The 26,418-nt window shown below is 40.9% G+C and overlaps 1 protein-coding gene across 2 annotated transcripts in view; it reads right to left on the bottom strand.

Annotated features, from left to right (window-relative positions):
- Positions 1-205: 205 nt before the first annotated feature.
- Positions 206-26,418, bottom strand: part of LOC111573146 (G patch domain-containing protein 8) — a 58,299-nt gene continuing 32,086 nt past the window's right edge. For both annotated transcript variants that reach the window (XM_055013974.1, XM_035951390.2), the window contains 3 exons: positions 20,517-20,654; positions 7,831-7,961; positions 206-4,938 (listed from right to left, as the gene is read on the bottom strand). In XM_055013974.1, the coding sequence (XP_054869949.1) occupies positions 1,122-4,938; positions 7,831-7,961; positions 20,517-20,654 (4,086 nt within the window). In that variant the 3' untranslated portion in view covers positions 206-1,121. The remainder of the gene's footprint in view (positions 4,939-7,830; positions 7,962-20,516; positions 20,655-26,418) is intronic.

Here is a 26,418-nt window from a genome sequence, read left to right as displayed (position 1 = left end):
TCGCTGCCTATTAAAGGCGGCAAAAGTGAGAAAAGGCTGGACCCACACTGCTCTGTGATCTAAGACTGCGAGGGATTCTAGCCCTCAGTCTTAGAAGCAGTAAACCACACAGTATTAATTCTTTATGTGGACTTTATGTTGCAACACGTTGCAGAGATCAACAAGAATCAGACGGAATTAGAAAAAGCAACAAAGTCAATTTGTTTCCACTCACGCTTTAATGGAATATATCAGATTCATTCAAAGCCATCTCAACCACTGACTTGATAAATGCTGTGTGGAAATTAAAAAAACAATCCAACGCCACACATCAATTTGTGGAAAATGTCTCTCGCCATAGAGTGTGGAATAAGCATTGTACTACTGGTCAAGGTTAAATTCATATATTATTTTCCCGTCATTCTAATATTATCACTCACTGTAAGAATATTTACATTATAGAGACAAAGAAAAAGGTCTTTACACGTTGTCAGATATGGAAATAGGTTGTTGTCCCTCCTGCTGCAAGTGAGTGTGTCTGATCAGAATTACCTCCATCAACCACACAAATACAGTGAACACCAAGGTTATGATGCCCCCAGTCCCTGCTACGTTTTTTATGCATGTTGAGAGTCACAATCTTCCTCAGATAACCTGTATGAAACGGAGATAAGGGGAGAGTAATATCACTTTCTCTTGCCCCTCTGTCCCTGGCATGAGGGATACTTCAAAAGGCAGCTGGTCTGTCTGTGGTTCAGAAGGAAAGAGAGAGGATGACACGAGCCCAGCTTGTCTTTGAATAGCAGGTGCACCTTTGCCTTTATTGTGGGCCTGAATGAAGAATGATGGAAAAAGCAAAGGATCAAAGTCTGTTTTCCCACCGTCTGCCGCAACACAGCAGAGGCTAAATGGAGAAACACATTTTCATTTGAAAACAGTCAATAGTTGGGCTGTTTTGTGTGTTTGCACGAGTGTGTGTGAGTGTGAAGGCATATGTGAATAAGAGTTGGAGTTGACACATCCCAAATTCAAATAGCAGGCTTTTGTTCAAAACAGAAAAAAAGTCCTTCTCTCTCTCTCTCTCTCTCTCAGCGGTCAGTGTTGCCAAGGAAGATTAATAAACATGGCAGCAGCTCTGAAAATCATAACGCCTTCTGCTGAAACTTCACTGGCCACGATCTGTCCATGAAAGGCTGCGGGTTCAGGGGTTGCAGGGCTACCGGGGCGAGTGGGCCGGCGTGGAAGGAGTGGGACTGGGGGAGGAGAGGGATGGGGTGGTGGGAGAGGAGGATGGAGGGAAACAGGGAGGAGAGGGAGAAGGGGGAGAGGTGGAGATGATGAGGGAAGTGGCGAGGTGGCAGCGGTGGGTGAGGAATCTGAGCCAGGTGCGGGTGGATGGCGGGAGATGAGGGCGAGCTGGGAGCCGAGGAGGAGGAGAGGGCTGTGTGCTGTAAAATGATATGATGGAGGCTGGAGAGGGGGGCGGACGGAGGGAGAGGGGTGAGGCTGTGGACGCCCAGGGCCATGGGCTGAGTGAAGCTCTCCTGCTGGGTCACGTGTGGAAGCGGGACCTGGAGGCTGTGCTGTCTTTGCATGGTGTCGGTGCGAATTAACTGGGTTTGAGGCTGTGCGGGGTTGTGCAAAGGTGCAGGTGTGTACTGTTCCTCTGAAATCCCACAACTTTCTGTGTGTGCTTTGTGCATGTAGTCCGTGCATGTGTGTGTATCTGCACTTTCTTGCGTCTTTTCCAGGACTTTCTGCATGTGCTCTCTGGCTTGCTCTTGCAGGAGTCGGTATTTGTCCATTTCCTCGGCGGTAAAGCTGATCGGCGGAGCTGCCTCTGCACCTGTCTGCTTGTCGTCAGTCCAAACCTGCGACGGACAGGGATTTGGCGTTCTGCTCGGGTTTGAGTCTTTAGCTTCCTCTTCATCCTCTCTCTCCTTTTCCTGACTCTTTTCCTGCTTTTTACTCCGAGCCTTTCTCTGGATTGCAGGTAGCTTTCCTATGAGAGGGAGAAGCAAAGTCCGAGCCGGTTTCTGTGGGAGAGTCTTAAGTTCTGGAGGAGTTGTGTCTGAGCTGCTGGTGGTGACGGGGCCAGAGGAGGCCTCCTTTGACAGGGAAGGACCACGATTGTCCACATTGAGGCTTTGAGCTGAGGGAACAACAGTGGATGTGTAGAGAGAAGAATGAGAGCAGGGGCTGGAGGAAAGTGCAGATGAAGTGGACGTGGGGCTGCTGTGCTTTTTCGCCTCCTGAGGGGCCTCGGCAGCCCTGGAGGAGGTGACTCCTGAGCAGGTGCTGCTCCGGCTCCACTCCCAGCTCAGCTCCGACATGCTGGTGCTGCTGCAGGGGCTGCAGGATCGGGGACTGTGGCTCCTGCTGCCCTGCGTGTTCATGGCGCCCTGGCAGCTGTAGGTCTGTCGGCTCGTCCACCACTCCGGACTGGAGAAGTGTCTCGAACTTGAGCGTCTGGCACATCTCCGAACGCCGCCTGGGCTGTCTCGGCTGTCGGCGCCTGTCCTGGAGCCCGACATGGACCGGTGCGTCCCCCTGTCCTCCCAGCTGTCACTGCTGCCCCACGTCCATCTGTCCACGCTGCATCTGTCCCAGTCTGCGTCTTCAGTGCTGAGGTGTCTGTGCCTCCTGCCCCAGCTGCTGGGACTGGGGCTGAGCCTCGCCGCTTGATCCCACTCCACTGCTCTGTTACTCGAGCTCCACCCAGTCCTTGACCTGCCCTCCTCAGTGCCCCCGGGGCAGCTCCCTCTCATCCACTCCCACTGCTCTGTCTCTGTATCTCTGCCACCGCCCGTTCTCCTTCCCCTCTCCTCCCAGACTTCGCAGTGCCTCTTCCTCTTACTATGAATGAATTTCCTGTCCCTGTGGAGGAGTTTTCTCTTTTTCACTGGGCTGCTACCACAGCTGTTGTCAGGGTAACAGCAGTCAATGAAACTCCTGGGGTTGCTATGGTGACCTCTTTCCCAAAACAGCTTTGAGTTACATCCTGGTGAGAAGGAGTGCAAGGAGAAGTGAGACCGCCAGGGAAAAGTCACCGCGTCTCGCTTTCCCTCCCCCTCGGTATCTCTGTCTGCTGTGAGTCTGCTGAGCTGGGAGTAGGCGCTGGAGTGTTCTGCCTGTGACTGGCATTCAGCGCCGTGGCTCCTATGAGGCCTCCTCTTCCTGACAGAGACAGATACTGGCTCAGCCTCACATCTCCCCAGGAGACAGCTGCTCCCTGCTCTCCCCACCCTCCCCACCCTCCTCACCCTCCTCACCCTCCTCACCCCCGCCTCTCTTTGCCTCCTTTTCTTCCCCCACCTCGCTCCAGCGTCTCCTCTCGTCTCTCCTCCAGTGGAGACCGTGGAGACGACGCTCCTCACTTTGCACCTCGCTGATTGGCGCTTGTTTGAAGCCTTTTCCCTCTCGCCCCTCTTCCTTTTTCCCAGCTTGTGTTTCTTTGCGCTGGCTTTCTTCTTTTTGCGTGACACTTCTGAGACGCCCACGTTCGGCTGCAGAGGCCCGACACACTTGCACATTGTCTCACTCCCACACTCACACCTGGACGGGCTGATGCACATCCCCTGTGTGCCAGTCTGGGTGACAGACTCTAATTTACAGCTCAGGGCTGTGATGGCTCTCTCCCTGATCCCTCTCGCACCCTCTAATCTGCCTCCCAGAGGATTCTGGGAGTTTGTGTCAGAGCTGTCACTATGAGTGGGGTCAAATGGATGGGAGGCTGCCCTCGCACAGTTCTCCATACTTAGCATGCATCCCCCTCTCTCTGGGCCTGTGTCTGATGATGAAAGTTTTTTGTTCTTGAGGAACAGGTGTGCTTCTGTCTCCACATCGATACGTTGCTCTTCCTTGGAAATCTCTCCAGCTTTTTTTGGTCTGTGTTCTCTCAGCTCGTGTCTTGTCTGTCTTTGTGAACAGGCGTCTGGTGTAAGACTAGCCGGGTTTGATTCACCTGAAAGAGCACACAGCTGATTTTGTTGTGACTCTCGCACATCGAGTTTTTCTGGTCGTTGGAGGTGCAAGTGGAGCGGGTTGCAGCTGTAGGAGATGTGCGGTTGAGACTTGGTGAACTTAAGCAAGCTGACAGGCCATCTCAGCCGGGTAGAGCCGTCCTTCCCCTGCACACACACATACCGGCTTGAATCCATCTCCTGCTCTGCTTCTTGCTTCCTCTCTGCCTCGTCGTCAGTTTGTTTGGTGTCCATGTGTGCCACCGCTAGTGCTGCGTCCCATATGGTCACCTGGGTCTGTGAGGGCGGGAAGAGTGAATCATGCCTCTGATTATCAGGTGCTGCTGCAGAAATAGCAAAGTGTTCTTTCACAGAGTCTCTTTTTTCGATCTGTTCCTCTTCTCCTGCCATCTCTGTGGGGATTGGCCGCGAGTCGCTCAGTAAAACGCTGTCAGAGCCGGACTTGTCCTTCTCACTCTCACAGTGTTTCCTCTCATCTGCTTCCCCTATTTCTCTGTCGATATCCTCCATTATTCCCTTTATTCTCTCTTTCATTTGCTCCCTCTTCTCCCTCTCCTCTTCTTCCAAGTCCGAGAAGACAGAGGCAGAAGGCTCCAGCCGAGGCCCCCGGCGTGAGATGCAGAAGGACACTCCGAGCCTGCCTCCCACTCTCCCCTGAGCAGCGAGAGGCAGCTGGGGATACAAGCTGCGGAGCGACTGGGGGTTCACTGCAGGAGGGTCTGTATCGGATGTCGGAGTGATTAGCGGGGACTCTGCTGCAGCAGTGGCTAGCGGTATTTGGGAAAGAGATTGGCATTGATCTTCTGACTGGCGGTTTGGTGGAGTCGTCCTGGGCTGAGCGGCGGGGGGTCGCTGGGGGCGGATGCAGGGCTCAGGTTTGTCTTCGGGGCTGTGCTCTCTTTGGTCCACAGTTTTATCTCGCTGCTGGCTTACAGCTCTGGCTGCACGTCGTAATCCATACGCCCTTCTCGGGACTCTGCAACAAGATGTGACGAGATAAACAGAGTTGAATTTAGTTGGCTGACTTCATTTCATCCTGGCTGTTTTATCATCTTAAAGTTAATGCATCATAAATTGTGGAAATTAAGACAGCTTTAGACTGAAGGAGTAAACAAAAACATAAAAAATACACTAAAATATGTAATTATACTCCATAATATTATAATAGCACAGAACATATGCGTCAATTAAAGGTAGAGTCGGTGATTCTAATACAGTACACTTCAAATTAAGTGAATATCTGTTTTTTTCTGTGTGTCCTAGAGCTGCACAGGATTAGAAAAAACTGACATTGTGATATTTTGTTCATCTGCAATATGAAAAAATGCAGAGGTTTTTCCCCGATGATTCTATTTGGAAAGAGTTAATCTTTCTAGAATAAATGGGGTCATTTTGTGGGGGAGTGCATTTGCATGGGAAAAACAGAATTTCATGTGAAGATGTTTTTTTTCATAAGTCTGGAAGATTATGTTTTCAATATTTTTACTTTTCACATTTAGATAAACAGAGTGCTGCTTTCATTTCCATGTTGTACTACGCTCCTGCTAATGTACAAATCTGCATCAAAATAAGATATCCAAAATGCCTCACATACTGAACATCTGCTTATTGAGAGAAATTACGATTTAGTGATTCACCACATTTACTGGTCTCCCCTCAGTACCTGCAACTCAGACAGGTGTGCAACCAAAAATTTAATTGAAAAGATCTAAATAAGGCATTCTATTGTCAGATTTACTCAAGTTGAAACTGCATGATTTCATCTACATGGGCAGTTTTGGAACAATTTAAATGTCAACATCACAGTCTATAATATTCATTAAATTCAGAGAACCTAAATTCATGATCTCAATTAATATTCAGTTAATTGTGCAGCCGTTTTTGCAACCAAATATCCCCTTTCAGTATTTCCCTTTTGTTCCAGTTCATTTTGCTGTGCACATGTGGATCCTGCATGTCAACAAGCAGTAAAAGACAACAACAAAAAGCTCAGTGTATCCAAGAACCCTCAGATTGAAGTGAATTCTGTTTCATCAGACGGACTTGTGTGCCTTGCAGATTAGTGATGGAAAATGAGAGCCGTGCAAGTTTTCATATTGCATCCAGCCAATAAAGTTGGAGGTGATTTGCCTCATTTCACATGATGTGCAAAGGGAATTTTGCAGACATTGTAATGTTCATGCTGAACCAATGTTGCACAGTAAAAAATAATCCCATGTTGCCACTCAGCTCAGGCTCTCTACATCAAAAATCAAGCAAAGTGCCTCAGACCAAACCACACAACAGTGTTTCAGTGTGTTCTGTGCACTAAACAGAGGAGAGTCAGGGGGAGGAAAGATGCTTGAAAGTGATGAGAGAGTGAACAGCCTAACTATCGAAATGTGCTAACTCGCTAATTTTCTTTAATTCTTTCATTTTTTTTTAGATTTCTAACTTTTAATCTTCAGTCTTATTCCTGTAGTTCTTAAATTGCTAAATTAGGATGCAAATCAAACAGGTTCCTTTGTTTGATATGCATCCTAATTTAGCTAATTATTCATTTTACCTATTCTTATCATTTTTACTGTTTATTTTATTTGACTGCTCTGCCTTGTCTCCTTATGTCTTGCTTTATTGTCTTTGTGTTTGCATGTTTTGACCGTCAAAGAATGCTGTTCCGTAGCCCTTCATCAGGCAAGTGATCATATTTGGTAACTTCGGCACACATTAAATATGGTGTTGCCCCTGCTGCCTCTCAGTGAGGTTGAGAAGCATGTGGTTTTCACCCAGACAATCAGCGAAGATCCCTCTACGTTACAGCCCACTACATGGTGGATTTTGACCAACCAGCAGAGGCCTGGAACGTATCAAATTTTCTCTTTTCTCTGAAGTTGGAAAAAGATGGACTTGCAGCTCGGCCCTCTTCCATATTTGCCCTCGAAACAGCAAAACTAACCATAGTTAGTTGACGAAACTCACACATTTTACGGTTGAGTAGTTGTGCTAAGTGATGATATATACATTTCTTGGAATGTTTTCTTTTTCTTTTTTTTTACCACTAACAGGCAAGGAACCGTATACAGTAACTTTATTGACCTTGAATTTCAACATGAAAACTAAAGATTTTGAAAAATGTCACAAAAGTTAAAAAGTCTTATGTCTTATAAATTTTGAATTTCAAAGTATTTCAATGTGTGCCCTTCAAAGGGTTAAGGGTGCTATATAAATGAATTATTAGTTTTATTAATCTCTCTTCAGAATCACAGACTCCACCTTTAATTGTTTAGTAAAAAAACAGAATATTACAGGTATGCATATAGGTATGAAAAAATGACTGCTATACTTTGTGACACTACAGCATGTAGTTCATATAATATAAATAGTAAAAAGCAAAGACAGAAGGAGGCGATGCATAATGTTAGTAGTCATAGTAATGCCATGCACATATCGTCCTCTGATTATAGGAAAACACATTTAATTGCACAGGGAATAAATGCAATCAAGATGATTATTGCATGATGTACTGTGTTTTTTTTTATCCCTTGTTTTGATTGCTTTAGGTGTGTCAACCTTGAAGCCAACTTGGTTCACTCTGTGTTTACCAAAGGTTTTTTTCAGACTATTCATTCCTTTCTAAAAAACCTGATCTCCTCCACCTACAAATCATCTCCTCCCAGCGTGTCAGCAAGAATGTGTCTTCATGTTATATTTACTTCACCTGTGGCCCATCTAGGCAGAGCGAGTGCCTCACATCTGTGGATGCATCCATCAAATCTAAGAGACGTTGACTGGATGTGACGCACTCTAACCCCTCTGGACCGCTGCCCCTGGTCTCATTACACACAAAAGTGCCGCAGACACACACTAAATACACACTCCTCCCACTCACCGCTGAGCTTCCTGCTGCAGCTGTGCGAGCTGGTGCAGGCGCCTGAGAGCCTTCTCCTGTTTGCGCTGGTCCTTCCACGACTTGGAGGCCACGTTGCGAGCGAACTCCCTGTGCTTGAGCTCCTTCAGCCTCTGAAATGAAGAGGGAAGGAACGGAAAGAGGATGGATGCAAGAGCAGGGGGGGACAAAAGAGAACGAGGGAGAGATTAGTTTTAGGAAGCTCTCCGCAGGCAGCTGTCTTTCAAAACCCAGCACTTCACTCAGCAGTGTTTGCAGATGTTCTCCACCAAAGCTCATGTCCAATTAACTCCATTCAGCCCAGAAGAAAAGTGTCTTTCTTTCAACGCGCAGCTTGAGAGCAAACACCACCTAAATGGTGAATAGTAGATTACAGACGCAGATGAGACGAGTGGCACGAGTGATTTAAAGATGATGAAGCTCTTTCTCAACGGTTGGTTTGACATTTTTCCTCTTTGCTCCGTCCCCTCCAATCCGATGGCGTGACACTGAATGAAAAAAAAAAATCAATGCTTTATAAATCATCACAGCTCGGATGGAGAGAACGTCTTCTTCAGTGCTTATGAGCTGGAGAGCAGCAAACACATTTACTTGTTGATGCCAGAATTACACATCAACAAGCTCCAAAAGCCTGAATACCAGAGATTTCAGCTGGAGAAATGCTGCGCCATTGTACAACGCTGATTGCGACTTTGGAATTTGTTAATATTTCTGCATAAATATGACCTAGAGCATCATCACACAACTCCTGAGAGTAGACAAAGACAACCAAAAAGATTACACTTGCTCCTTCCAAAGCATTAACTTTGCTCATCTTGAATCTTTCCTTGGTAGAGCGACTTGTGCGCTCAGGGTTGTTGTCTCGCTGCGTGACCCACTTTCTCTTGAGATTCGCTTCGCGGACAGATGTCCTGACATTTTCTTTTAGAATTCGCTTGTATAATTCAGAATTCATTGTTGCATCAATAATACCAAGGCCCACATGCAGCAAAACTGGTCCAAAATGTGATCCCACTGCCACAATGATGGGTTTTTTTTGTGCTGGAATACAGCAAATGGAACCTTTTATTTAAAAAAGAAAGTTCTACTGTAGTCTCATCCATCCACACAACATTCATGTGGATCTTCTGGTGCTTCTTGGAGTAGTAGCTTTTCCCTTGCAGCACAGCATTGTTGTTCCCCAAGAATATTAGTATTAACCACTGTGAAAGAGGCCTGTATTTGCTTAGAAGTTACCTTGGGTTCTCCTGTGAGCTTTCAGACTGTTACACATCTTGCTTTAAGAGGGCTCTTCACCCCACAGCGGTCTTGAACTATTCCATTTGTACACACATTTGTTTGAATGTCTATTGACGGAGTCCAAACACCTTAGAGATGGTTTTGTGACCTTGTCCAGCTTGATTAGCATCGAGAGATTTTTCTGAGGTCCTCAAACACTTCATTCATTTCACAAACGTGTTCTAAAGATCAGGCTTTGATAGATTTTTAAAATAAAACTCAGCACATACTCACATTTGATAATCATCGTGATGATTAAACGTCTGACTCTAATATCACTTTCAAATGACCTCCTCTTGTGCAGTATTAGACCATTTCCCTTAATAATTATTTCAGCTTGTTTAATATTACTCTCTCATTTGTTTGATCCTCTTAACCTCAAAAACCCATCGTTGGATTTGAAAAGCAAGTTATCTTTAAACAATCCAAAAATTTTAACCGATTACCACAACCAGAAACTGTAAAAACAGAAAGAATCATCAAATATTCAACTTTTCTGCAGTCCTTTGACTTATTCTGCAAAAAAACCCCAAAGATTCTGAGCTCCTTGGGTCGACTAAGAAGCCATTTGTGACTCAGCTGCAACCAAACCAAAAAGTCGAACAAAGTTTCTGCAGCTTTTTGGCTGAACTGCAGGCAGGGAAAGACAGAGCAGATAAGGAACAAACTGAGAGAAAAAAACATACTTGATCAAATGTTGTGCATAGAAATTTTAGTTTTGTAAAATAGAGAAGCCATGACAGTCATGTGACAAAGCATTCAGGGACTATTCAGCTGACCTCAGCTGAACTGCAGGCAGTGTAGTGTTTACACTAAGTAGATAGGAGATGAATATGCAAAATAATTAAAAATGTAAGTAGTAAAACGTTGGGAAAATGTTAAACATGTTGATTCCCATTTTTTTTCAAGAGAAGCCATGACGGTCATGTGACAAAGTATTCAGAGACCATTCAGCTAACCTCGGCTGAACTGCAGGCAGTGTAGTGTTTCCACAAAGCAGATATGAGACAGATACAGAAACAAATTAAGAATCTAAGTAGTAAAATATCCAGTATTTGTAAAACCCGTAGACACTTGAAAGAATGTTGCCCATGCTGATTCTATTTATTTTCCAATTGTTGTAAACTAGATAACCAAAGAAATTCAACTTTAGTGTGTCCATATAGTTTCTCATTCATCCAGGTCATGGTTATCCAAAGTTGTTTAAATCAATCCAACTGGAGTTAAAGACTTTTTTTCTTTAAGTCCAGTTGGATTGATTTAAACAACTTTGGTCAACTTTAGTGTGTTCTTTGTTTGTGATTTATGGCATTACAACTTTGTTTTACTGCACAGCAGACATTTTTCGAGTTCTCTCTCCTTCTCCATGGTTTAACTGTTTCCATGGAGGTGCAGGACTTTATATTGCAGTGAAAAATGTGCCCATAGTGAGTAAAAATGTGACAGGAGCAAATAAAAAAATGAAGCACCCAGAAACTGCTTGGGGTTCAGAGAGTTGAATGGCTTCTGTTAATGTGCTTTTAGTACTTGTGTGGAAATATGATGATGTTTTAGATCATATTTATGGAGGCATAAAGAAAATTAAAGGGTTCACAGGCTTTCAGTCACCACTATATATAATGAATGTGAGCACATACGCAAGAAACACAACATAGAAGAAAGATGCCATAGTAAGGGTGATTTCATTCAGCTCAGAATTATCTCACTTTAGTCCATGTATGTTTTCTGCGTGTGTTTATTCCTGCTACATCTACATGTCTCCAGCCATCGCAGCACCAGTCCTCTCAGGGAAACAATGAGTCATGCTTCTCTCTCTGGTTTCCTATTCTGACATACTTTAATCCCTCCTTTATTCATGTTTGGCAGGTGTGTGTGTGTGTTTCTTTTAGTCCATGCATCTCTGAACGGACTCCTGAGTTTGGGAACAGCTGCAGCATCCTGCACCAGCATCCCGCCTTATTCTCTCTTCCTTCCCTGTATACACTTTCAGCATGTAATCCACTCCTGGCTTATGAATTCAGGATTCTCTGTTTATTTACACGTTTGTGAACCTATCTTGTAGCTGAAGTTGCAACAGGATTACACCACACTCACTTTTAGATTATGTTGCGCTATTATCCTCCCGTACAAAAGGCCTCGCAAACACACACATGCACACATGCACACATCAGATTAGCCCCACAGTCATCAGATTTATTTATACACTCACTCTCTTTCACAGCCAGATCTTCTGCAGGAGCTGACAGTTGTCAGGTTAATCTCAGCTGAGTCTTACACAAGCTGGTGTCTTTTTACATTATCGCCCGATGCTTAACATCCCACTGTCAGCTCACTGAAGACAGCATTAAGTATATGTCACCGGAGGAGCACTAGTGGGTTTGTATCTGTGAAACATGCACATCGCACAATGTAGGTGCTTGTGCATTGTACATGGTTGTGATCGTACAGTATGTGTGTGCGTCTGTGTGTATTTGTTAGTTGGCGGTGGGAAGCTTTGAGATGCCAAACTCATTCCGTGGGAAATATTAATCTTGTTCAAGCACAGACGCATACATAATGAAGTATTGTGGAGTGAGCCAGGAAAGAGGAGGAAGAAAAGAAGATCAGAGTTTTTTAGTCCTGTAACCAGATGATTTGTTTTTTTTTTTAAGGAGTGCCGCACCCTGCTGCTTCCACAGCACCCACCAGCACACACAGCCTTCTTCTTGATATTGTAATTTTGATTTAACCCCCTGAACCCCACTGACTGCTTCGAAAGACGTATTGTCTTTTTAAAACAACCACAATTACACCATTTATCCGAACCAGAGGCTGTAAAAAGACAAAGAATTGTTAGATTTTCAACTTTCAGACAGTCCTTGAACCAATTGTGTGTCACATAATGTTCCATCGAGAAAACAGACCGAGGCTTAAAGTTGTGAATTTCTACAAAGCCATTTTATTGTCGATTTAAAAATTCACCAAAACAAGTTATTTGCTTTGAGTAGATTCTGAACAAAACCAAAATTTCTGCACCTAGAAGCCACGACTGACTCAGCTGTGACCTGCAAAAATTCAGGGTCTGTTTGGCTGAACTGCAGGCTGTGTTTATACAGAGCAGGTAGGAGACGGATATGGAAAGTAATTAAAAATGTAAGTAGTAAAATCTTGGGAAAAGGGTAAACAAGGTGATTCCCTTTTTTTTTCCAGAGAAGCCATGGCAGTCATGTGACAAGTATTCAGAGACTTTTCAGCTAAACTCAACTGAACTGCAGGCAGTGTAATGTTTCCACAAAGCAGATAGGAGATGAGTATGGAAACAAATTCAGAATACAAATATTCAGAATTTGTTGTACAAAGTTGTACATGTTGATTCAATTTTTTTTATAGATTTGAAAAAGAAATAATCAAAGATATTGAACTTTTATCTTTTGTTTTTATGATATCTGTGTGTCATCCTGCACAAAATACATTTTTAGTTCTACTTCTAGCTATGGTTGTTCTGTGTCCATAGGTGCATGACTTTATATTGTAGTGAAGAATGAGCCTCACAGTGAGTACAAATGTGACAGAAACAATAAAAATGCACCAACTACTTGGCATATCAAGGGATAATAGGACTGCTATGAGGCTAAATATGTATTTTGTATATGCCTGTTCTTTTAATAGATGTAAACATTAAGTGCACACAACATCGTTTAGAAAGTATAAACCAATAATGAGTAATTCATCAATTTCAAATCAAAACTGCAATTTAAAACTATACATTTATTAAAGTGCTAAGACTGCAGTTAGGATATATGTTCTGCAGCACATTTGATGCACATTTGATTAAAATATCCTGTCAGTGGTTTTACAAATTCATGCCATGCGACGGTTACGCTTTTGATGGCATCTCGTGGTAATTCTCCATCAGGTTTAGAAACTATTGCTCAGTGAAACGGCAGTCAAAAAAACCCCCCCCAAAAAAAATGTGCACGTGCAAGGTGAGGTGAGTGCAGTCATGTTACCTCCTCATTTCACAACAAACATCTTTTGTGAAAACTGTACCTGCAGTCATGTCTCTCTGTGTTGTTCTGCTATAGAGGTGGTGTGGGACGTAATTTCAGCAGCATATACGCTACTGAGTGATCATTCAAAGGAATCCCATTGAAATGCTACAGGCAGCAGTGAGTTTCTGTGATTCTGTGGCTCTTCCTCAGCTACACACTGCTGCTTGACCATGAAGCTGACTCTACTCTATGGAATATACAGGCTACAGTAGGCACAGTCAAAGGAGAAAAAGCTGCAAAATAATGTAAAAGTCCTGCAGTTAGGGCTCCAGAAATACTGTAGACAGACAGACAGACAGACAGACAGACAGACAGACAGACAGACAGACAGACAGACAGACAGACAGACAGACAGACAGACAGACAGACAGACAGACAGACAGACAGACAGACAGACAGACAGACAGACAGACAGCTGTAATGATAAAACCTTTACTAGCCACATACCATCAGTGCTTATACACGAAGGAAAACATATTTATTTAACATTCTTGTTGAAAAACTTCTGCTATTATACAGGATGTCCCTCATTTATTGGAAAAATCTGAAAAATTACAGAACCAGTACTTCTATTTCTGTTAATTGTCACTAATATTTAACAGTTTCATCTTTCAAATTAAAAGGACTTCTATTCAATGCGTTTACTAATAGATAATATATGCTGATTAAAACACATTAATTCAGAATTTCTGCTGTGAAAACTTCTGTAATTATACAAGATATCTACTATTTAAAAAACTGATCAGTAAAATGACAGAACCGATATCTTTTTTTTTGTTTATTGTCACTAATTTCAAAAATGTATTTAATCAAAAAAAATACATTTATAGTCTTAAACTTTAATTTACCATTATTTTAAATAGAAAATGTATTGTTATGCAGTTACTAATAGATAATATATGCTGATTAATACACATTAATTCAACATTTCTGTTGTGAAAACTTCTGTAATTATAGAAGACATCTCCTATTTTAAAAACGAATCTGTAAAATTACATAACCAAAATCTTATTTTTTTCCCTCTTGTCACTAATTGCGTTAAATTCGAATGAATATATTTATGGGATTAAACTTGGATTTAAAAGTTTCATCTCTTAAGTAAAAAGGAAATGTTTGTGAAAAAAAATTATCAATTTGTTTTTATGTCAAAAATGTTCAACTTTCTTCAAAATATGAACATTTTATTGCCATATTGATTAAACACATTAATTCAACATTTCTATTGTGAAAATGTCTGCAATTATTCAAGATATCTCCTATTTTAAAATTGATCTGTAAAATTGCAGAACCTATATCTTTTTTCTGTTAATTGTCACTAATTGTATTTATTAAAAATAAATACAATTAACAATTAACAGAAAAAAGATATAGGTTCTGTAATTTTACAGAACCTATATCTTTTTTCTGTTAATTGTCACTAATTGTATTTATTTTTAATAAATATATTTACAGTCTTAAATATTTATTTAACAGTTTAATCTTTCAAACTGAAGAGATTTTTTTGAATGAAAAATATATTGTTATTCAATTACCAACATATAATAAATGCTGATTAAAACACATTAATTCAACGTTTCTACTGTGAAAACTTCTGTAATTACACAAGATATATCTCCTACTTTAAAAAACAAATCTGTAAAATTACAGAACCAAACTCGTTATTTTGTTTTAGTTGTCATTAATTGTGTTAAATTTCAATGAATATATTTACAGGATTAAACTTAGAATTCAGTTTTTCTCTAAAATTAAAAGCAATAAACTGTGAAATTAAGTTTGCTTATGCCTTTGTTTTTGTAAATAATAAATCAAATTTAAAATCATTTTAAAAATGGAAAATTTAGTGTTATTCACAGTCACTTATAGATAATATATGATTAAAACTCAAACAATAAAACTCAAACTTTCTAATCTGTAAACTTTAGTAATTATACAGGACATTTCTTTAAACAAATGAATCTTTGTAAAATTAATAATATTGTCAATACTCATTTTCTGGTAATGGTGACTAGTTGTGTTACATTTTAATGAATATAATTCCAGGACTATTTTTTTCTCTTGAAATAAAAGGGAATAAAACTTTTTTTAATGTAACAAAAAATCTAATTTCTTTTACAAAAAATTTAATTATATTGCTATTTACAGTAAATATTTGTGATGTTAAATTGGTAAATGTCTTGTGTAAAAAAAAAATCAAATTTAAAAAAAAATATTTTAAAAATGGCAATTTCTATTGCTATTGACAGCATTTATAGATAATATATGCTAATCAAAACACATGAATTTATAGTAATTAACCTGTGTAATTATAAAAGATATCTCGTATTTAACAAATAAATCTGTGTAAAATTACAGTATCAGTGTGTCTTTTTCTGTTAATTGTCACTATTTCTATCTAATTTAAAAATTATATTTACAGTATTAAACTTAAATTTTGTGTTTAAGTCTATTGAATGAAATTATGATACATTTTCAAATGTATTTAATAGGCTTTATATGTCAAAAAAGTTCACATTTGTGTCAAAAATGGAAATTTTATGGTTGTTCACAACTGCAGGTTTATTTTAACATTACTTTACATTAGACATGTAAATTAACAGTTTATACAAACAGATGGAAAAGATCTGTAAAATAGAAAAAATTACAGATTTCTCTTTTTACAGTGTAGTATAGGATTGAGAGAGAATATTAAAGATTCAAGGCGATGCTGACAGATGAAAAGAAAGAGGAAAATTACATGTCAGTCTGCTACTTCAGCACCATGGACAGCGCAGTGGATTCACCAGCAGACAGCGACTGGAACTGTCCAGGAGAGAGAAACAACAGAACATCTGGGCCCGAATGCTTGCTGCTTCCTCTTGCTTTTGCACTCTGCCAGCTTATTGTTCTCTCTTAAAACAGGTCCCACTGCAGGCAAACCTGTAGCTAAATTTAGAGCCAAACAAACTAGAAAACATTCTCAGCGAGCGCACGGGGGAAAGACGTATATTTCTTCCTTTATAGCAAATACTTTTGTCTTCAGAGGTGATGTCATGTCCCAAACAGCGGGAAGCAATATCACGGCTGCTCTCCAACATGCCAGTCGAGCTATGTGCTGTGAAGCTCAATGCGTCTGTCAAAGCCTCGATCAATATTCCTTTAGATGTGTTAAGGAGAGCTCAGGCTGAGGCAGCTATGGATGAGTCAGAGTTGATTCATACCCACAAGGGCCTCAGAAGGAGGGATGATGTATTCTTAGGTAGCATGTGAGGGGCCATGCTAATGGGCCGATTGCTCCTTTATTTAAAGGGGTGTGTGATTCTGTTGTAATGAGCAATTTTTGTAATCAGCAGTCAATGCTGATAAAGCTACGCATTCAGGCATGTTTATCCCTGAATCAATGACAGGAAAAAGAGACAGAGCAAACGCAATCAGCTTCCATTCTCCAAAGCCAATACTCCTGCAGGGAAGCTGTCTTCAGCTAGAATTTCATCTGTTGTCTGCTCTGTAGGCAGAGTGCGCATGCATTCCTGTATTTGTGTGTGTGTGTGTGTGTGTGTGTGTGTGTGTGTGTGTGTGTGTGTGTGTGTGTGTGTGTGTGTGTGTGTGTGTGTGTGTGTGTGTGTGTGTGTGTGTGTGTGTGTGTTCCTACAGTGCCAGTGGCTACTGTCAGCTCAGTGCCTCATGCACATCGTTTCATGTGCCTGCCGCTGGCTAAAACAAAGCATTAACATTGGCCTGCAGTTGCTTCAATTCATTTTCAAAGAACAATGACAGAGGAGGAACAGTCTTATTTAATGTTTATTTCATGATGCATAGTGTGGGCGTTCAGAAGTGGGAAGCGGCTTGGCTTGGTTGAGAGATTGCCTGCGCGTTGAGGACGGAATGTGTACACGGCTAAGTGCACGTCTGTGCGCTTGTGCATGGGAGTGTATGCCTTGGCTTGACAACAGATAGCTGTAGGAGAATGAGCTATCAGCAGAACCTTCAGCTTGTTAGTCCAGAGTGGAGGTTGTCTATGAAAATGGATATGAAAGCCGAACTCAGGAGAAAACCTGCTGCCGGGGCTTTTCCTAATGGTCCATTGGCCTCATCTTGTCCAAACCAGAATAACAGAATCATGCTTGAGCTGTGACTAATAGCTTCATGTTTTATTTGGTGCAGAATATTTATGTCTTCTTTTGAAGGAAGTAAAAAAAATAAAAAAATAATCGTGGAATAAAAGTGAATTGCAAAAGCACCCTTGTGTACCAGATACATACAAATTAACTGCTCTAATTTTTGGACCAAGGAAAAAAGGGAATCTTCTTGTATCATAAATGTGTGACTCAGAAAACTGGTAATACTTAAATAATGTACACGTGATGACTTTTTTCCCCTCCTGTTTTCAATCTGGTTCATTTGGTTGCTGTTTGTTGCAATTATTTATTTTATTAACTTTATGTTTCGTGAAAAATTAACACAAATGTTCTGTTTGGCGTCCCAGAGACCCATTTAACAGCTCAAAAAACATAGTTAACATTGTTTTATCACCTTGGTGTGTTCCGCTTTGCTTTTAATAGCCTGCTAAATGAGATGAATATTCTATTTAAGTTCTGAGACAGAAGCAGTAAAACATGCTTAAATAAAATGCTATTTCAACATCTGACATTAGAGTTTTATAACATTTGTTGATATCGGTTCTGACAACAAGTTAGATCAGTTAGAACTCAGTCATATATAACATCTCTATCTACTATAGGATTCATGTATAGCCCATACAACTGACAAAACATGAAATATTTCCTTGTTTAGTGCAGTTTGAAAAGGTATGTAGTGTGTAGTTATATTCATTATGCAACAGAAGTGAGTAAAAAATGTGCAAAATTATTTAATTGTGAAGTCGACAAGTTGAATCTTATGAATGTACAAAAACTAAAAGTTTAGAAATGTGTACACTACCGTTCAAAAGTTTGTGGTCACTTAGAAATGTCCTTATTTTTGAAAGAAAAGTTTTTTTTTTTTATGAAGATATCATTAAATGAATCATAAATCCAGTCTAGACATTGTTAATGTGGTAAATGACTATTGTAGCTGGAAACGGCTGATTTTTAATGGAATATCTCCATAGGGGTACAGAGGAACATTTCCAGCAACCATCACTCCTGTGTTCTAATGCTACATAGTGTTAGCTAATGGTGTTGAAAGGCTCATTGATGATTAGAAAACCCTTGTGCAGTTATGTTAGTACATGGATAACAGTGTGAGTTTTCATGTAATACATGAAATTATCTGGCAGACCTTTGACATTTGAACAGTAGTGTATGTTAAAAATTCAGATCAGAAAGTAGAAACTCAACGCAACCAAAGTAAATCTGCGATCACTGACACTAAACTGAGTACACTTGTGATTTCCAGTTAGCCCATCTATGTCTGCATCATGGCTCCACAAGGAATAGAATTGCTAGAGAAACTAAAAAATTCTGCTTGTGAGATTTCTCAGATACAGAGAAGAATGCAGGAAGATCAGTGACTGACTAACAATCAGTGGCAAACACAGCTGCAGCAGTAATCAGGAGGTATAGAAGGAGCCATACTACCACTAATCAGAGCTGCAGTGGTTGTCCTCCTAAAATAACACCACAGATAATGAAAAAGCTATGACAAACTGTAAGTACTTCACACTTGTCACAGAGGTCAAGAATGGAATTTCTGTGACAGCTCAGTGTAAGAAGAAAAGTAAATAATGGTGTAACCTCTATGAAGACATCCCAGAAAAACAACATTTTCTTGCTTTTCACACAAAAACTACAAGATGAAATTTTGATAAAGAAGATGAACAGAAGCCTCATGAATGTTAGAAGCATATTCATTGAGTAGATGAGACCAAGATACATTTATTTTGCTCAGGTGGAGCCCAGCATGTTTGGTGTGAACCTGACCAGGACTACCACAGTGAATGCATAATCCTGACAGTGAAGCATGGAGGTGGGAGTGTGATGATACATGAGTAGAGGAGATGTTGAGGAGATGATATTTATAGATGAATGTCTGAGGATAAACCAAAATATGGACAGACAAGATGACTCCAAGTCTGCAAAAGTGAAATATTCCAGCATGTGAACCATCCAAAGCACAAAATCACACAAGAGTTTCTAAAAAAAGGAAGAAGTGCAAGCTATGACCTGGACAAGCACGTCACCTGACTCGAATCCAAAAGAACATCTTTGGGGAATTTCAAAGAGAAAGGCAGAGCAACAGAAATCCTCCAGCAAAGAACAGCTGGCAAAAAAAAGCTTCTGAAGAATGACAGAACTTTGATCTCATACATGCTGAAGTGGATTAAACCTGTCATAAGATGGTCAAATAAAAGATTTGAATCTCATTAATTAAAAGTGACAAACATTTATTCGTACTGTCGGACTTGTATTCTTATTATTGTAAATCTAAACTGCTAGTTTTTAATTTTACATGAGAGCAAATACCTGCTGTTTAACTTGTAGTTATTTTAAGGTGACACAATTTCGATCGTTTGACATTTAACTGATATTTCACAGCCATGCACTAACTTATGTTGTATACTGTGTTCTTTTATTTGACATTACGGGCTTTAATCATGTGCTATGTTTATTATAGAGGCAGGCACATTTCATGCCTTAGCAGAATCTCATTTTCCTACAGCGTTTGCAACTTGTTTTAGCTTCTGTGGCTTTAGTTACTTTGTATTTGATCAATAAAGTGAGTTTTAAAGATATAAGCATGTTAGAACGGAGCTCTAAAGTGCTATAAATGTGTATATACTGTATGTTTTGGGTATTTGTCTACTCTGAGTTGAGGCGTTCCACCTCAGTGTGTGTGCTTGTAAGAGATGATTCGGTTGTCACAAAATATCTAAAATATATGTTCAATTTCGTTGTTATTTTTGCACGCTTTATGCTTGCCTCTATAACCTAAATAGCAGAATCTCATTTTCATCTAGTGTTTGTAACTTGTTTTTAGCTGCTGTGGCTTCAATCTCTTGGTATTTGATCAAGAAAGTCAGTTTAATCTTATTTTAAAGGCATCAGCGTGTCAGAATGGAGCTCGAAAGTGTCACCGCAGTGCTATAAGTGTGCATATACTGTACGTTCTGCTTATGTGTCTGCCTTGAGTTGAGGCGTTCCACCTCAGTGTGTGTGCTTGTAAGAGATGATTCGGTTGTCACACTCCTACTGTTACCTGCTGGGAAACTGTACCCAATGGGCAGATTGACATGGAAATGTGAAGTAGCGTTTTCCATCAACACATATAATGCAAACACAGTCAAATTCTACAGCAAGTGATTACAAAAAAACCCCAAAAAGCGTGCTCGGTTGTGCGTCTGTTTCGACGTATAGCGGTGCGTGTCGGGTGCAGCTCGCGTACCTGTTTGTGTGCGTGGTCGTAGGAGTTGATGTGGTTGTCAAACTCCTGGTGTCTGAGGTACTGCTTGTCACACAGCTCACAGTAGAAAAGAGCCTTCAGATCCTCCGCTGAGCAGCCCAAAGCCCTCTCCGCACATTCCTGGAGAAAGAGAGAGATGGAAAGAATTGAGTGAGCACGTTGGAGGGATTGGAAAAGAGAAATGAGAGAGTCGAGGATAGAGGCACAAACAGACAGAGACATAAAGGGGTTGGAGGGGCTGGAGATAGAGGAGGAGGGGAGCAGACAGCGGCAGATTGTTAGCCATTTAGAGCAAATCTGCATCCCAGAGACATCAGCAATAATAGCCTCTACATGTGCTCTGCATAAAAACTGTTAAACGGCTTCCCATTAAGGTACGTCGCCTTTTGCTGCTGCTGCTGCTGCTGCTGCTGGAGGTTGGACAAAGCCACTGAAGCCCTGTGCTCATGGCAACTTGAGCCTGGGGACACATTTAATACAGCCGCTATAATAGAAACCTGCTTATGTGCTGTAATGGCAAATAGTCTGACTGCAGAGAAAAGCGGAGGTTGACAGACAGAAACACCGAGCATCTAAAATGCACAACTTTTGCACGCCGGCGAAGAAGAAAGTTCCAGACAAAACACACACATGCATATAAATGGACAGACGGATACATGTGCAAATGGTACACACACCTGAGGGGATAAATCACTTGTCTGCATGCTCACATCAGCCACAAGGCTTCTTTGTTTTGTGTGTACAATACTTGTGTGCTCTTGCTTGTGTGTGTGGTGTGTGTGTGTACGTGTTGAAGAGTGTGTGTGTGTGTGTGTGTGTGTGTGTGTGCATTCATGCCATGCTCTGCTTCAGAATGTAATTTCCCTCAGGCTAGGGGCTGCCAATAAACACTATTGAATTCTGTTCTACACTGACATGATGGGAATTTAATTTGAGGTTGTCACTTCTTTCTCCCTTTCCCTGCTTCCCTGCTTCTTTCCCTCCCTCTGTCCACATCCTCCTCTTCTTTTCCTCTGCTGTCCTTGCCTTTTCTTTCTAACGCTCCTCCTTCAATTCACTTCACTCTCTTTTTTCCTCCTTTGCTTCATCTCTTTCTCCTCCCCTCCATTCATCCCCTCTATTTGCGATTTTCTCTCTTTCCGCCGCGCTTCTTTTTTTCTGTTTGGTGAGTCCCGGGTCATGCAGTGACAGAGTCTATTGGCCCCAATTTGCTTCAGTAATATGCCTCCACACAGGAACAGAGGTGAGAGGAGAAAGAGAGCGAGGATACGAATGCAGGCAGGAGGATGAATGACCCCTGGCTGACACACATCCAGGCCCACACAAACACCTCGGCATTAATATTACCACTGCAGCAATCATCATTAACCATCAGGAGCTATGTGCTAATGCTACATCCAGGCGGTTTTTAACTGCACACACAAACATGTTTACAGTTTTATCTGCAGGCAGGTGGCTTATTGTTAGCAGGACTGCACAATAAATCTCCTCAGCATCGAAATCATGCTGCAACTTTCTCATTTTCCGTGACTAATCTACAAGACCAGTCTCTCTAATGGAACATAATTTACTCTGATTTTCTTGGATACACAGATTTTTATATATTTTTTTAACTTTATCTGGACGATATGGAGGTTGTTGACATGCAAACTGAACATCTGCACAGCAAGAAAACAGCAGAAAAACACTGAAAATGAAGATCTGGCTGCAAAGACAAGTGCAATGTCAGTCGTATGGAAGTGTTTAGGATGATGTTGCACACAGCTATTTCTTTTTAGCATTTACATCAGCACCCCAAAGCTCTGCATGACGAATGCGAAGCCAGTTTTGAATGCCAACCAAAGGAAAACGCTATTTTGGCTGCCTCTTCCAATGTTACACAATATAAGAAAGGTTCCAAATGTTTTTTTTTTCAGCTTTATTTAAGAAGATTTTTTATTTTTGATGCGGATTCACTCCCCTACAAAATCACCCCACTGATTCTATAATCATTAATTCTTTCCAGATAGAGTTATTCAAGTCATCCGGTGCATTTTTCTACATTGCAATGACAGTTTTCTCACCTCAATGTCATGCAGTCCTGTTTCATTTGAAGAACAGGGATCCATCAGAGTGTGATCTTCACAATACATCTTTGTGGGAACGTATCACAGCACAAACAATGGAGGTTTCGTTGATACTTATTGGGCTGGAAAAGGCCACAAAACCACCTCTAAGAGTTTGGATTCCACTGAAAATGTGTACAAATGGAAAAAAATTCAAGACCGTTGCAAAGCAGTCAACTGACAAAGATCCATTTAAGAGCGAGGCGTGCATTATTCTATGAGGTCATGATGAACCCAAGGTAACTCCTGAGTAACTGCAGATTAACGTCAATGTTTGAGAGTCCACCATTAGGCTCAACAACGATGCTGGAGTTGTCGAGGAAGCAACGAACGTTACTGCCGTTTACTGCAGTTTTCTTAAAGATCATGTAGGGGGAGCAGTAAGAAAATAAAATGGATGGATGAAAGTGGTTTAAATGAAAGCTGCTGTATTTGAAGGAAAGAAAACAAAATATTTCAGCAGATTAACCTTATGCCATCTGTGAAACGCAGCGGATGTTGGACCAGTTTAGCTACATGTGGGCCAGGACGACTTGGCATTATGGACAGAACAATGAATTCTAAAGAAAAATGTCAGGAAAAATTGTTGTTTGAACATTCAAATCTGCACCACAAAGCTCTATATGATGAGATGTGAATGCTAACCAAAGCAAAACACCATTTCGGATGCATCTGCCACTTCCAAACTTGCCTTATTCCACCTAATTTAAAGGTTATCTATTTTCTACGCAAATGCATCTGCTACTAAATCACTCTAGAATGGTTCATTCATCCCAAATGGAGAAAATTCCTGCATTTTTTCATATATGTGTGTCATTTCCAATAACGTGCAGCACTAATGAAGAGAGGAGGAGGCTGCAGGAAAGTCTGACAGGACTCTCCTGTAGTAAAATCAACAGAGAAGTAACTAATATACATTGATCCTGTGACACTCCGAGTGTGTGTGTGTATGTGTGTACTGTATTATTGATCTGCTTTGTGGGCTTAAGTCACTACCAGGAAATGATACAATCACCTCAAGCCTCAGGCCTTCGTTTTGAGAACTACCGCGGTGATGGGATTGAGATAATGAATGCTGCGAATTTGTCAACTTCAGAGCTTACGCAAGATTACATAGGAACCCTGTGAGTGCAGGTGTCTGTATGTGCTTGCTTGCCTTTCTTCACACCTCTCTGCGACCTGTCAGGATAATTATTTTAAACAATGAAAAATACATACAGAAAGAGGCATGAGAGGAGGAGCGCAAATGCATCAAAGCGTAAATTGTGTATGTATGCTTGAACTCAGGAGCCATTTGTTTGTGTCAGAAGCATCCTGACAAGCGATTTGCCCGTTTTTCTGTTGAATAATAAAATCAAACACGAGTGCTTCCATTTCCTGTTAATGTACACACACCGTGTTATTCCCACTTACCCCTATGCACCAACATGCATAGACATTCCTCTGCGCCTCCACACACACACTTCTGCATGCAGAGTCACACACAGTCTGTCAGCCTGATATACCAGTGCCAAATTAATCTAGACCTCAATTTACCTCACTAGCATAAATCTGTTTGCAGAATAAGCACAATTGATATATCTGCAGACCTGAATGGACAGTGATTGTTTGCATGATTATGTGTGCTTGTGCGTGGATGTGAATGTTTTCCTTCTCGCTTATCTTCAGCTCGTCAGTGAAGAGCCATTTTATCCCTCTTCATTGCTGAAACTGTGCCACAAATAGTAGTCGTTATGGACCATAACCGGAGTTTCAGGCACACACGCATGTAATTTAATGTCTTGAGCCGCTGTGGAAATGAACAGGTCACGCTTTAAGTGTTTCCCAGACGTGGTCCGTCAGCATTGGAGAATATGTGCAGAGGAAGCTAATGATGTTCAATATATTCATGAAAAACTACTCAGAAAGTAAAAGAAAAAAGTCCCTTGAGGAGCTTCTGGGAGTCGTACAGATTCAGGACCTTTCTGATGCAACCACATCGTCACAGCCCTCCCATTTGCTTTTTTTTTTTTTTTTTTTGATGACATTAAATCTAAAGTTTCATCCTCCTCCTGTGAGCGCACTGTACGAAGACTCAAGTAGATTTCAAATAACCACAACCAAAGGTTTTTCTAAGTTCTTCACTTCATGATTAACCTTCAAGACTGCTGATCTGCCCAGAAAATCCCATTAGATAATATGCTTATCGCTGTCATAACTCAACTCTTACTAACATCTTGACATTGATTAAGAGTCAGGAGGAAGCATGTCAAGGATACAGAGCAGCTGCATGTTCCTTCGAGAACAAGTTTGCGTCGGAAAGTATTTCATTCACTTGATTGCTGTCCATCGAGCTATTTCTCTTCGTGGTAAAGACATCTATATATGATTCACTGACTGTGCAATCTACAGAATAAATTATTCTCCTTAAAAAATACAAAAAGGGACGCCATGATGCCATAAATGTTGCATTCAGTACCAACATGACTGAAATTCTGTGATTCTTGATACCAATTTTGATGCCGCAGTGAAAAATAACCCAACAAAATCTATACATTTCAACATCAACTGTCCTAATTGAAGAAAAAAACTGAGAAGGTGCTCTCAAATTATAACATAATGTGCCTGAAAACAATAAAAAAATGATGGTGGCATAGCTCTTCCACTGCCTGATATATGGAAAAAGAATGCGAATAATAAATAGCCTAGATGTAATAAAAGTGTGAAAACAAATATATTAACATGGCAAAAATCTGAAAAATGCAGCCATCAGGTCTATAAAACAAACAAAACTGCGTTATGAAACTCGCTCACTCGGTTTCCATGTGAGGACTTTCATGTTGTTGTATTTTCTGTGCCCCTAAAAAAGCGTCGGATAGAGTCGTGCATGATTGTTGGTCCATTTTGTGCTTGTTCAACATCCACCTCATGCTGATGTTGTGAAAAGACCATTAGAGAAACCACAGAGGCTGCTGCACACACACACAAACACAAACACACACACACACACACACACACACACACACACACACACACTGCTGTAGCTGTCCATCGCCTACTAATGTTAGCAGCAGCTTTAAGATTAGGCTTAAAACTTTTTGATAAAGCTTACAGTTAAAGCTGCTCAGGTGACTCTAAGTCATCCCTCAGTTATGCTGCTATAGGCCCAAACTGCTGGTGAAACTTCCCATGATGCATCTTTCTTCCATTCTCCCCTCTTGCATCTATATGCCACGACTGCATCCCATTAACTGTGTGTGTTCTCTCCCCTGTAGTTTTTTGTTTTGTCCTCTCTGCAGGTATCTCCGGCTGCAGAGCTTCATGTTTCTGATCTCCATCTTTTGATCTCACAACCTGGTTCAGTGGCAAATCTCTTATGCATTTGTCTCTGCTGTACGGTTTTCTCTACCCTCTACCCTCACCCTGACCAGTGGAGATAGACATCTGACTTCCCTGGGCCTAGTTCTGCCAGAGATTTCTTCCTGTTAATGGCCTTTTTTTTAAACATTTCCATTGGAACTGGAGATATTACTCTAAGAAACAAAACACTGCACAGTATTCTTACTTATGCTGCGAGATAGAACATTTTAAGGCATTGGATCCTTTAAAAAGTACCAGCATATGAGAGCTAGCAGAGAGTGATGATCAACTTAGTACCACTGGGATATCATAAATGTATTTTTCATTAAAAAACAAACCAATTTTATAAGATTTATAGACCAAGTTAGAATTATGTGGAGCCACAGATATCAGCCATCATGCTGCTAGGTTCATTGTTGTTATAATGCATTTTGTAATCT

Source organism: Amphiprion ocellaris, chromosome 9 (genome assembly GCF_022539595.1).
Source record: "Amphiprion ocellaris isolate individual 3 ecotype Okinawa chromosome 9, ASM2253959v1, whole genome shotgun sequence".
In the NCBI taxonomy this organism is placed as follows: domain Eukaryota; kingdom Metazoa; phylum Chordata; class Actinopteri; family Pomacentridae; genus Amphiprion; species Amphiprion ocellaris.
Note: the sequence above shows the minus strand (reverse complement) of the source record. Positions and strands in the feature narration are given on the sequence as shown.